Source organism: Phaethon aethereus (genome assembly GCF_964289735.1).
Source record: "Phaethon aethereus genome assembly, chromosome: Z".
NCBI lineage: Eukaryota > Metazoa > Chordata > Aves > Phaethontiformes > Phaethontidae > Phaethon > Phaethon aethereus.
This window is the reverse complement of record NC_138577.1, coordinates 18,110,885-18,124,013: the sequence shown is the minus strand read 5'-3', so window position 1 is coordinate 18,124,013 and position 13,129 is coordinate 18,110,885. Positions and strand designations below refer to the sequence as shown.

The 13,129-nt window shown below is 39.8% G+C and overlaps 1 protein-coding gene across 1 annotated transcript in view; it reads right to left on the bottom strand.

Moving 5' to 3' along the window:
• The window catches only part of NNT (nicotinamide nucleotide transhydrogenase), a gene marked incomplete at its 3' end in the record, with an annotated part of 47,679 nt that overhangs the window by 11,584 nt on the left and 22,966 nt on the right, over window positions 1-13,129 (bottom strand). The window contains exons 14-18 of the mRNA XM_082012850.1: window positions 10,548-10,781; window positions 9,302-9,462; window positions 8,421-8,600; window positions 4,079-4,238; window positions 2,620-2,701 (exon numbers count right to left, since the gene is read on the bottom strand). Of these exons, the coding sequence (XP_081868976.1) occupies window positions 2,620-2,701; window positions 4,079-4,238; window positions 8,421-8,600; window positions 9,302-9,462; window positions 10,548-10,781 (817 nt within the window). The remainder of the gene's footprint in view (window positions 1-2,619; window positions 2,702-4,078; window positions 4,239-8,420; window positions 8,601-9,301; window positions 9,463-10,547; window positions 10,782-13,129) is intronic.

The following is a 13,129-nucleotide window of genomic DNA, read 5'->3' as shown; positions in this document are numbered from 1 at the left end:
CAGGTATGCATGAACAAATACATCTATAAAGCGATTTTATTTTGCAACATGCTGCGTAAACACTACCAAGTAATTGCTGCTAAAGCCTACAACAACCCTGCTGTTATTCATCACACCTGCTGTAGAACACTGTAAAAACATATGCGACTTTTCAATAAGCTTGGAAAAATAGTGGAAGAAAAACAAAACCAAAACCCGCTAATTGCTAGAGTACCAATTCCAAAGGAAAGTCACCATCTAATTGTAATAAACACATGGAAATCAGAGAATGAGTCTGGCTAATCAGCATCTGTCCAAACATCTTGTTTCAGATGAAAACCAAGCCTTGACTAATTTTAAAATATTAAATTACCATTATTAGAAAACAGTTTCCCAAAGAACCAGCAAGGAAGGCATGACTTCAGCTTTCCAGTACTTTCAGTATCTGTAAGGTCTATGAAAAATTGAAGGAAAGGACTTGAGGCCAATACTGGCACCTAAGAATTATCTTTGCTTTTTGGAACAGCACTCCAGCAGAATAAATCCATGGGACTGGCCACATGCAGTCCAATACTCCTTCCATGCAATACTCAAAGAGCTCTAACAACAGCCTTGCTTGCAATAGCAAAAGCTTGTGGTAACCCAGTAAGAGTAGGGCTAAGTTGCTTAACAGATTGGAGTATCTGTCACAAGCAGAGAGGCTGAGAACTGGGATTCTTTAGCCTGCAGAAGAGAGGGAATCTTATCACTGTGTATAAATACTGATTGAGGGCAGTAAAATACAAAGCCAGATTCTTCTCAGTGGTATCCAGTGTACGGCCAAGAGGCAATGGTCACAAACTGAAATACATGAAAAACCTTTTACTCTAAGTGTGACTGAACATTGGAACAGATTGCCTAGAGAGGCTGTCAAGTCTCCATCTCTGGAGACTAGATATTCAAAACCCAACTGGACAAGATCCCAAGCAATCTGCTCCAGTGGACTTTGCTTTGAGCAAGGGGGCTGGCTGAACTAGACAATCTCCAAAGATCTCTTTAACTTCAACTGTTCTGCAATTCTGTAAGGATTCAGGTTACATTAAAATAGTGACAGAAGTTTACATCCTCAGTTCTTCTTATGTTCACTGGCTACTTCCTTAACAAATCAGACTGTAGAAACCTTCAAAGCATGGTGTAAGAGAAGATACCACAGTCCTAATGCTTAGAAGAGGCAAAGGGAGATCAGGCAGTATATGCTCTGGAAGCTAAAGTCCTGCTGCTAAGATCACATGGATTGACTTATGAGGATTTCAATGTAAACATACAGATTTATTTTTAACAGAGGCACTGTTTGTAGTGCATCAGTCCAAAAACAGGAGCTCTTGAGAATCTGCAAGACACCTCTCATCAATACACACTGAATTTCTTTAGCTATTCCAGAGTGCAGAAAGGGTTAATAGGAGAGTAAAAAGGCAAGGTAGACGGTGGATTTTTAACCTAAAAAGGGCATTTAATATTATAGTGTGGTTAATTTTTTCAGCATTGTTTCAAACATGCAAATCAGAATTGGGTGTTACTTTCTGGTTTAGTTGGTTTTTTTCTTAATATACGAGCATTGCAGTGTAACAATATGCATTACTTCTATTAATGCAAGTCAGTTATCACAGGAAATAAGTCCCATCTTGGCAGTGCAGAGACTGCTACCTGATCTACTCTTCTACCTCACACCAGACTAATCCCAGGAAACACTTCTCCATACTGCAGGAGGCTCCCATCTCCTGCCTAGGAGCTTCAACTATTCCCATTGCACCCCTTTAACTACTCCTCAAACAGAGGGCTCCATTTCCTTAAGAAATTAGGACTTAAAAAAGTAAAACAGTAAAGCTATTTTAGCCAAATAAACAATCGCCCTTAATGGAGGTTTCTCTAGGAGGCAATTCAAAGCAAACTTAAGGTAGGCCTTTGCCTATGCATTGACTACAAGCATAAAGAAAAACTACTTTCCCTGCACTGAGGTCAGCTGCTATGATTACTCCTCACAATAATATACTTCCACAAAGTGGTTACTGTCACAGAGCTCTCCAATCTCCACTTGTAAAGAAGGCTGCCAACTGTTCTCCTGAACACAATACAAAAAGCTACATTAAAGTTTTATTTTACAAAAAATTTCACTGCTTGTTTTGTAGAAAAATACTATGATATACAAAGGCAGAGTATATGTATCTAAAGGAGCTAACTTACCTTTCAAAACAGGAAGATTTTGTTGCTACAATAAAGAAGTATTAAATTGCAAACACATTCTTTTTAACTGAACTTCAGCATGACACCAAACAAAACAAAACCAAAAAACCCACAAAAAATTATTCTCCAACTGCTGGGGCTACTTCTAAAAAACAAATTTAAGAAGAGTTTAAGGAAGTAAGGGATCTTTTACACTAAAGCATGAAATTTCTAGATATGCAACTGTATCTTAAAAAAACTAGAGCATTCCTCCAGCTAGTATTTCTGAGAGAGAGATCAGTGTAATAATGACTGCTGAAAGAAAAATTAAACAAAAACAAAGACTTGTAGGGAATTTTAATGTAACGGAAAAAAAAAACAAAAAACAAAAAACAACCAAACAAAAAACCTGTAATACTTTTCATCAAGGAACTTACTTACCTGACATTTTTCCCTTGTTCTCTCAACATCTTCACCAGATCAGCTATGGGGTACTGAGCTTTTGCTGCACACAAACCATAACCTGAAAGAATTTCCAGATTTTAAGCTCTTTTTTCTGTTTCAGTGCAGATAGAATAGTTACAGGCAAAAAAATGTACCTTCCACACAAACAGCTCTATAATTAATAATAAATAAACCAAAAAATGTTTATATATATACACTCACATCAGATACTCATATATTCCCAGCCTGATCACTGTAATTCACCTCTTCTTTTTGGTCTCCTGACCACTAACAGTGTAGTAGTTTGACCAGTCAAACTACGCAATTAACTTATTTCATCTTTACAAAAATACATGTTCCTTTATAAGAAAAGGATGTTTCACAACAGTACACTGAAAAACTGATAAAGAGGCTACTGTCAGGTTGCTTCACCACCATTATCCTTAACAAAATTTTGGATTTGCATAATGCAAATCTAGTAGTTGAATACGGCTTTTAGCAGCAAATAATCTTTTCTGTCTTTCTGTCTGAATTAATTCAGAGTAATAATGCCCAGGGGGTTTAATAAACTATTAAAGGTGTCCTCAAAGTTTGACCACAGGAGCAAGAGGCAAACTCCTTGAAGATGTTTGCAAGCTTTGTTTGAAACAAAGGTAGCTTCCCAAATTGGAACCCTACCTCACTTATGTTTTCATTTAAGCTGAAAAATGAAAGACGACATTGTTTTTTAGCATTCTCCTCATTCCAATGCTAAAATAAATTTTAACACAATAGTTCTACCATTCAGTTGAAGGAAAACAAGTCTTGAACTATTCCCTACCTGACCTCTCCTAACACAGAATGTGTGACTGAACCATATGAGCCTACAGTCAACATAATAGTTTCAGACAACTCAGTGTTTTGGTTTTCAGGGTTTTTTCCTAATTTAACTCCAGTATTTATTGTATATAAAGTTTTAGATGGTTTTCTGATTTTTTTTTTTATAAACAATGCAGAATTGAGCAAGCAGAGGAGAAGCGTAAACAAGATCCTCTCTTTCAGTAACTTAACAGACACATATTTTGTTGTTAGTACCACTGGTACTGTGGTAGTGCTTGGAAACTCACACCACAACAGCTGTACACAAAATTAACTGTAAACATAATTTACAAAAGAGTACTTTTGTCCTGAAGAATTTAAAGTCTAAATAAATAGGACAAAGTTTGAAGAGACACACACGAGGAAAAAGTGGCATACACATATCTACACAAAGGAATGATGACTAACCTGGGAAGAAAAGCACATCTCACAGACCCAGTCAACATTTGACACGCTGCTGCTATGTTGCAACTGCAAAATAGGCTACAGGGATGGGGAAGATGCTTCAGGTGGAAGCTTTTGGTTTGGGTTTTTGTTTGATTGGTTTTTAACAATATATCCTTAGAACATCTTGCTGCATGAGTCAAGAGTCTCTTACCTGGAGTAATAATAATATTATTGGCTTCTTTTATCATTTCAATTGCATTGTCCACATTGATTTCTGTGTGGGTTCCAGTAATTTCCATGGGCTTCCCACCAGCTGTTGATGTGGTGCCATAGCCCCCTAGAATCACATTTGCAAGGGAACGGTTCATAGCCTGAAAGACAAGAGGTTCTTCATCAGCTAAAGATGAAATCCAAACATAAAGAAGAGGAGATGTCCACAAAGAAAACTTCTGAAAATATTAAAGCCTTCCTGACAACAAGTCTTTGTCTGCTGATTTTGCCTGCTTACAACTCAAAACTTCTTAAAACAGACTTCTTAAAACAGAGATTCAGATTAATATAATAGCCAAACATCAGCTTCTAACACATTACATTACACATGTAATGAGACGGCATCAGCATTTCCCCAAGACAAAGAAAAAAACAACAAAAATGGCAAATACTGATCTCTTTGTTCTTAAAAGGGATATAAAAGAATGCATATTTGATTTTTTTTTTTCACATATATACACACAGAATTTTTGCAAGGTATTTTCTTAAGTTCTGAAGCAATTCAACACGTAAGCACAGAACTGCTATATGACAGCATGGAAACCAGGTAGCTCTTCAGGTAGTACAGAAGCAAAGCTCCTACAGCATCAAGACAGGAAAGAACACAACAAAGCTAAGCAGCCACACAAAAATAACCAAATACTAACTCAAATTGTAATGAACTGAAGGGGGCCATTAACTTACTGGCTGAGCACCAAAGGGGAACAAGAGCTCTTAAACTAGAAGCTTTAAGAGGAGAACACATCCTGAAAATTCGGCTCTGTAGATGCACAGCGAGGAAAAGTGGATAATGCTTTCACTGGCATGTCTCCTTGAGAGTGTGGTCCCAAAGCAATATCTGGCAATATCCTAAGTAGGCAAAACTGGTAACTGAGGTAAACAACACTTTAGAAGCAGGAAAGGAACAGAATAAATTGATTCTTTAATTAAACATGTGTGTCACACATCTCCTGTGCTAGCTCAGAAACCACTGCAAAATTTAAGAATGGATCTGGAGTGGCACACATACAAGCATGAGGAAACACCCACACAAAAGTATGCTTCCAAGTGTCCGTTTTCCACTGACATTTCAAATCATGCAACTCCACAGGTTTTTTGCTATAGCCTGAGAAGACATACCATTCTGTGAAATTCATCATCTAACAAACAAGCACAACAAAGATGTTCGAAGACCTTTTATTTATCCTGATAAATCATCACTGTTTCAGATACTGTAAGGAAGGTGCATAAATGCGGGTAAATTAGCATCCTTCTACTGCCTGCAGTAGGCAGTAGCTCATACCCTCTAAGATCACACTGCCTTTGACGAACAGGGAAACAGACTACTTGGTATATTACAGCAGGTAAGTGTCAGGTAAGACAGCCTAGACAGAATACCCTTTTCAGATGCTATGCATGCTAAGCTTACAAGCAGCAAAACAATTTCTACGCATATCTAAACCAAAAGACAACACTAAGACCACACCAAAGGAAAAAAAAAAGTTTAAATACTATTAGAAATCTGACAATCCACACAAAGCGAGCCTAAAATTGAAGCACCCTTGCCTGGCTCCACACCAGACAGCCGAGGAAAGAAGGGGGAAGTCTGGCAAAAAAAGGGGGTGCGTACTGAAGACCTCAAAATAAGCCAAGACCTCATCAAGCAACAATTAACCAATGCAGCTAAGACATACTCAGCACAGGGACAGTGTGGAAACTCTTCTATAGCCTCTTTCACCTTCTTTATCACCATGGACCACAAACCACTATGAATAAAGTGCAGCAGTCACCATTCACAGATAATCCAACTACCAGCAAAAAGCCCTCTCCGCTGTGCACACACAGGTCAGCAGCTTACAGCCCAGGGAAAACCAAACCCTTGACCCCGAGAACTCCAAGTCCTTCCACTGTGCCCAGAGAAACTGCAGAGCTAGTACAGGTGATGGACCAGCATACAATTTATAAGACTAACACAATGGGTCCTTTGTCTTGCTCTATTTCATCATCCCAAGTAATGGTTCCTCTTCCACCTGAAGCATCTTCCCCATCCCTAAGCATACTCATTCTAATACTACAATGACCAAGTATTCACTCTGCCAAAAAAGGGAGAAGAACATGCTAACACAATCAAGTGTTCTGAAGAAGACACATTGTGTTAATTTTTTAAAATGAAGTCACAGTTCACAGCATGAGTGAACACTACAGCCCTTTGCTTTTTTGTTTTGAAATTAAATTCTTTATCCTTAACTCACCCTACTAATAGGCACAAAAGAGGGATGGGTGGAAAATCAAGCAGATAGGAGTGCAAAAACTAAGTGGTTATCTGAATACATGTTAGCCAATTTTATCAACTCAAGCTTTAAGAGATTATCTGGATAGGCTTTGGATGATTAAGCTATGGTTTTATCACAAAAAGCAATTGGAAAAGTCGTAAAAAGAAGGTTTTAACCATTACGATGTTTCAACAAACACCTTCTCATCTGTACTAGATAAGCTTCAATAAATATACTGCTTTGGATTGAAGTCATACTGGAGGGGGGAGGGGAAGGGCCAAAGGGGGGGGGGAAGAGGGGGGAAAAAAGGAGCAGAAGACTGTTGTTTCATTAGCACAGGTTGCAACAGCTTAAAGCAAAGTTTATTGAAACTCTTGAGTATTTTTTCTCCTGAAAAGCAGCTTCAAGACAATGATACTGAATCCCCTGATTGTAATGCTTTTAAAAGTAATGATTTCCATTAGAAGAAGTAAAGCAGAAAAAAATGCTATAATAGAAACAAGTTATTCTGCTTATTGTGCAGAAATTATACAAAATAATTTCAATGGCTGATCAAGTTTAATTGTCTAAGCTTATATAAAGCAGCATAAGATTTCTAGAATACTACCTCAAAAACTAAACTTCCTGAAATTTGAAAAATACATAGGGGAAAGCCACTCTGTCACTGCATAACTACTTTGCTAATTGCTTCCCCAGGCTTCCTATTTACCTAGATTCCTCCAACTAACAGATGCAAGTATCTCAAAACTCTCTGAGTGCTGAGAGGAGCTAGAAATACAATAAATAAAAAAGGAAGGACACAGTGAAAGAAAAATAAAGGTATAGAATAACTATGCCTACTGGTAAATCGATACCCAACAGGTCATTTTTTCACCAAAACTTACAAGAATTTGATCTTGAAAGAACATACATTTCATTCCTGTGTTGCCCATAAGCATCATCTTTCTACTGATACAGACTAAAATGCTGATTGCATACAAACATGCATGTATAAAAAGATGTCCCATAAGCCACATAATCTCATTTACTTTTGATAAGGAGATACAAAATGCTCAAGAAAGAACAAGATTCTTTAAAATTCATACCTGAGATTGTTCATTTGAACTCACCTCCACGAAGCTGCACAAAAATGCTTTTTTAAGCTTTTCTGAAATTGTTCTTCAAGAAAGATGAAAGTGAATGATACTGAACATTCCTAACATGGTAACAACACTATTTATCAGCAGAGACGAAGTAAAACAAGACAGCCAGGGCTGACCATAGGAAAACATCAGGACAGGAGAACAGCAACACTGATCATACAAGAACACAAGAGCAAAAGTGGAACAAGATTACACAACAAAGAATAGGAGGTTGGCAACTGTTGCACTGTGAACAGTTTTCTTGAAGTCATTACCTCTCTGTCTTTGAACACAAAAAGGAGACACACACAGGAGAACAGGAGACTTCTGTACAAATGTTGCAGAGAAAAGGAGATCATTACTAATACTGTAGTATGATTTACAGAGTTGAAGCTTGAGTTTGCGCTAACAGTAGTATCAGCAATACATTAATGCAAGCCTGCTGCCACCCTGTGGTGCTTCAAAGTATCTACTCTGAAGAAAGGTGCACACTTTCCTACACTCAAAAAAACCAAACTTTAGATTACTCTCTAATCGAACCAAATTATTTTTTAAAGGAACTCATTACTTAAAAGTATCTCCATCTGATAAATCTTAAATTTAGCCTAAATTTAGCAACACTGCAGAGCGACATGACTAAAATAAACAGCAGAGCACAAGTAATCATACCTGTTTGAGCCCAGATTCAAATGCCCAAGTCAATGCAACGGCTTTCCTCAGTTTTGAGGCACGTTATCTCTCCAAACCAAAGAGAGATGACTGATGTCTAGTCCAACAATTTCAATCAAGAATTTTCTAGCCTCTAAACGCCTAGGAGTTTTGTCCTCCAATTGCTTATCTTCCCATCAAATGTGCTCAATAAGGTTTTTTAGTACTTGGAAAACAAGCACGATTTCTGCTGACTTCTTACCACACACATGATGTAAGAGAGGATGGCCCCAGAGGAGCCAATGAGTGCACCAACAATGGTCAGCAAGTTGTTGTTCAGTAGGAAGCCCTCAGCACACAAAGCCCATCCAGAATAACTGTTCAGGACAGTAATAACTACAGGCATATCAGCACCTCCAATAGCTGCTGTTAAAGTGACACCCTGCAAAAGGAAAGAAAATACTTCAGTATAAGTGACAACTAAGGAGAACATGCAAAAAAGAGTCTGCCTGCAGCACTGAAAAAAAAAAAAAATCAAGTTACTTAATAACCTATTCAAGTATTTTCAATGCAGGAGACATCAAGCTGTCTCCTGAGCAATAGACTTACCAATTCTGCCTTCTGAGAGACAACAGGAAGGCACTCCACTGACCTCACTCTGTGCTTAGTCACATATTTTTACTTGCAAAAATATCCTAGCAGTTCCATGGAACTGTTCATACCATTAAAGGATTCACACTGAGCAGTCTTTGCAAGACGCCGTTTACAGAAGGGTAATTTTTGCAACAGTTGGTGTGAGTGAATGGGCGAAGTTACACATGGGGATAATCTTATTAAGTTATCATGATAACCTGCAGATCCAGTGCTCTTTTAAGTTTCTTAAGGATAAAGTTTTCAAAAAGTCTTAAAATATCAGTTTGTCATGTAAAAGGCTCCATCAAGTCACAGCTGCAAAAAGTAATTATATACATGTATTATATACAACTGTTCTCTGGAGCAGTTCTGGTATTTAGCAAAGTCAGTGGCTACTTGCAACTGGCACACTGGCACTATGAGGATCGTGACTCAGGACAGTAAAATACAATCATTAACAGGAAACTTGCAAACCTGATTTGTTTCACCTCCCACAATTCCCCAACTTACCATTATGGCTGAGAGAGCTGACACAGAACCTAAGCAAGTAATTCCCGTAGTGTAACTAGGATCAATCATGTACGGAACCATCCCACCAACACTGACAGCCAGCAATCCTGCATTCAATGCGTGTCGACCAGGCAAGAGCAGTGGTGCAGAATTCAGGATACCTGCAATCAAATACATATTCAGGTTGACACATACGTGCAGGAGAGCCTGTCTCTTGCCCCAGAGAAGATGTAATACCTCAGCAAAAGAAAAAATTAAAAAAGGAGGGGCAGAAGATAAAGTAAGTTAGTTGAAGCTGAGATCTTGTGCTGACTCAGTATTGCAAAGCATTCAAACTTACTCTAGATTCTCAAATACTCCTGTTTGAACACTTGTTTTACTTCCTGACCTCACTGAAATGCTTCAGAATAATCACAAAAATATCTTCTCCTCTCAAAAAGCCTTTTTAAAAAACAAACAAAAAAACCAACATACTTTCATTCTGGTCCCAAGTCTTTGCATGTTGTGTAAGCTCAGTAATAGGAACCTTTCAGGTGGAACTTCCTAGTACAGGTATTATCTCAGTCTCTCAAAAGCTGTATGCTTAGAAAAGCAAAAATAAATGCAAGAAAGAAACCTTCAGGTGCCTAAGAATCAGGAATTAGTGAGTACTTAATTTAGAAGGCGCATTTTCTAAAACAGTAAGAGGTATGGAGCATGGAGTTTGGACAGTAGGTAAGTAGACAGTGAACTGAATGTCTCACTTTAAACCAGTCTCAACTGATACTACAAGCTACCTATCTAAATGAAGCCTGAAATGCAAAAAACAAAATCCCATAAATATTAGCCGTGCTAATAGAGTCCAGCAACACCAGGGTTTTAATTAAAATATCTGCTCAGGAATACAAAGTTGTGATCATGCAAGTTCAATAAAATCAATCAGAGAAACCGTGTCAGGTAGAAGACATCACAACACTAAAACAACACTTGCATCTAAAAAGATGAATTGAGGGAAGCTCACATGACATGGTAATTAATAGCATTAGCATGTCCAAGCACTGAAGACAAACCTTTCATAATTAAAGCTGTACCCAAATTAAATAGAATTAAAAAGAAAAAAGTAAGAATTAAACATATAGACTTTTACCCAATACAAAATACAAGTTTTCTTTCCAATTATCCAGCCATCAAAAGGCAAAGCTAAACCCTGGGTAAAAAAAAAAAAAAAACCTTTAACAAATACTTAATTCTGAATGGAAGTTCTCACCTTGCAGTTTTCCATAAGCAACAAGAGAGCCACTGAAAGTCACTCCACCAATGTACGTGCCAAGGTATGCCACAATCTTGGTGAGGTTTGCAGCTGGATCGGTAGCGAAGTGAGGATATTCAATCATGTATTCTGCTACACAGGTGAGCACAGCAGCCAAACCAACCAAACTATGGAAAGCAGCTACTAGCTGAGGCAGATCTGTAATCTGGATGCGTTTAGCTATCGTCAAACCTATTGAGAGTTGAAGACAGAAGGGAAGTCTTAAAAAACACAACTAATCTCTGCAGTTAGAAATTCATGTATCGTGGGTCAGTATGCAATGAATACATGCACACATATGCCTGTTCCAATGAAAAAATTTGTTCTACACTAGAAACTGCTCTGGCATTTAACTGAAAGCCGCACATGTGTATTTTGTGCAACGAGGCTATCATGGAAATTAGAAGATTAAAGCATATCATGTTTTTAGAAGCTTCACTAAATGTTAAGAAATTCAACATTTTCTGTGCCAAAAGCACGGTGTGAAAAAGGGAATTCGGTGGCATTCGCTCAGGAACTGAATGTCAGTATGAAGTTGGGCAAGTTCATTCACCTCTGCATACCCAGTTTCCCTAACACAGATCATAGAATCACAGAGTAGTTTGGGTTGGAAGGGACCTTTAAAGGTCATCTAGTCCAACCCCCCCAAGCAGTGACATCCTCAACCACATCAGGTTGCTCAGAGCCCCGTCCAACCTGATCTTCAATATTTCCAGGGATGGGGCATCTACCGCCTCTCTGGGCAACCTGGGCCAGTGTTTCACCATCCTCAGTGTGAAAAACTTCTTCCTTACATTTATCCTGAATCTATCCTCTTTTAGTTTAAAACCATTACCCCTTGTCCTATTGCAACAGGCCCTGCTAAAAAGTCTGTCCACATCTTTATTCTAAGACCCCTTGAAGGACTGGAAGGCTGCAAGAAGGTCTCCCCGGAGCCTTCTCTTCTCCAGGCTCAACAACCCCAACTCTCTCAGTCTGTCTCTAGACTCACTCCAACAGGTCCATGTCTTTCCTGTGCTGAGGGCTCCAGAGCTGGACACTGGACTCCAGGTAGGGTCACCCCAGAGCAGAGTAGAGGCGCAGAATCACCTCTCTTGACCTGCTGACCACGCTGCTTTGGATGTAGCCCAGGATATACAGTTGGCCTTCTGGGCTGTGAGCACACACTGCCGGTTCATGTTGAGCTCTTCATCCACCAATACCCCCAAGTCCTTCTCAGCAGGGCTGCTCTCAATGCTTTCATTCCTGAGCCTGTATTGATAGCGGGGGTTGCCCTGACCCAGGTGCAGGACTTGTTGAACCTCATGAAGTTCACATGGGCCCATTCCTCAACCTTGTCCAGGTCCCACTGGATGCCATCCCGTCCCTCAGGTGTGTCAACAGCACCACTCAGCATGGTCTCATCTGCAAACTTGCTGAGGGTGCACCCAATCCCACTGTCTATGTCATTGTTGAAGATATTAAACAGTACTGGTCCCACTAGGGACCCCTCAGGGACAGCACTCATCACCAATCCCCATCTGGACATTGAGCCATTGACCACTACCCTCTGGATGCGACCTTCCAACCAATTCACCTTGCACTTAACAGTCCAGCCATCAAATCCATACCTCTCCAATGTAGAAAGAAAGATGTTGTGGGGGACCATGTCAAAGGCTTTACAGAAGTCCAGACAGACAACACCAGTAGGTCTTCCTTTGTTCACTGATGTAGTCGGTCCATCTTAGGAGGCCACTAGGTTGGTCAGGCAGGACTTGCCCTTGGTGAAACCATACTGGCTGTCTTGAATCACCTCCCTGTCCTCCATATGGCTTAACACAGATTCTAGGTGGATCTGTTCCATGATATTCCCAGGCACAGGGGTGAGGCTGACAGATCGTTTTTTCCCAGGGTCCTCCTTTCTACCTTTTTTAAAAATGGGTGCAATGTTTCCCTTTTTCCAGTCTCCAGGGACTTCACCTGACTGCCAGGAGTTTTCAAATATCATAGAGAGCAGCTTGTCAACTACATCAGCCAATTCCCTCAGGACTCTGGGATGCATCTTGTCAGGTCCCATAGACTTCTGAATCTTAAGGTTCCTCAGGTGGTCTCAAACCTGATTTTCTTTTACAGTGGGAGGAACTTTGCTCCTCCAGTCCCTGTCTTGCAGTCCATCCACTTGAGAGGTGTGGGAAAAGACACTGCCAGTGAAAACTGAGGCAAAGAAGTCACTAAGTACCACAGCCTTCTCCTCATCCATTGTTACCAGTCTGCCAGTCTTGCTCATCAAGGGGGGTACACTTTCTTCAACCTTCCTTTTCTGGCTGACGTGCCTGTAGAAGCCCTTCTTATTATTCTTTGCATCCCTTGCCAAGTTCAGCTCCAAACAAGCCTTGGCCCTCCTGACCTCATCCCTACACAACCAGACAGCATCCCGTCCCTGCTTCCACTGCCTGTGTATTTCCTTCTTGCCTTTGAGTTTGACCAGCAGGTCCCAACTCAGCCATCCTGGTCTCTTGCCTTCCTTTGCCGATTTCTTAAACCTGGGGATCAAGAGCTCT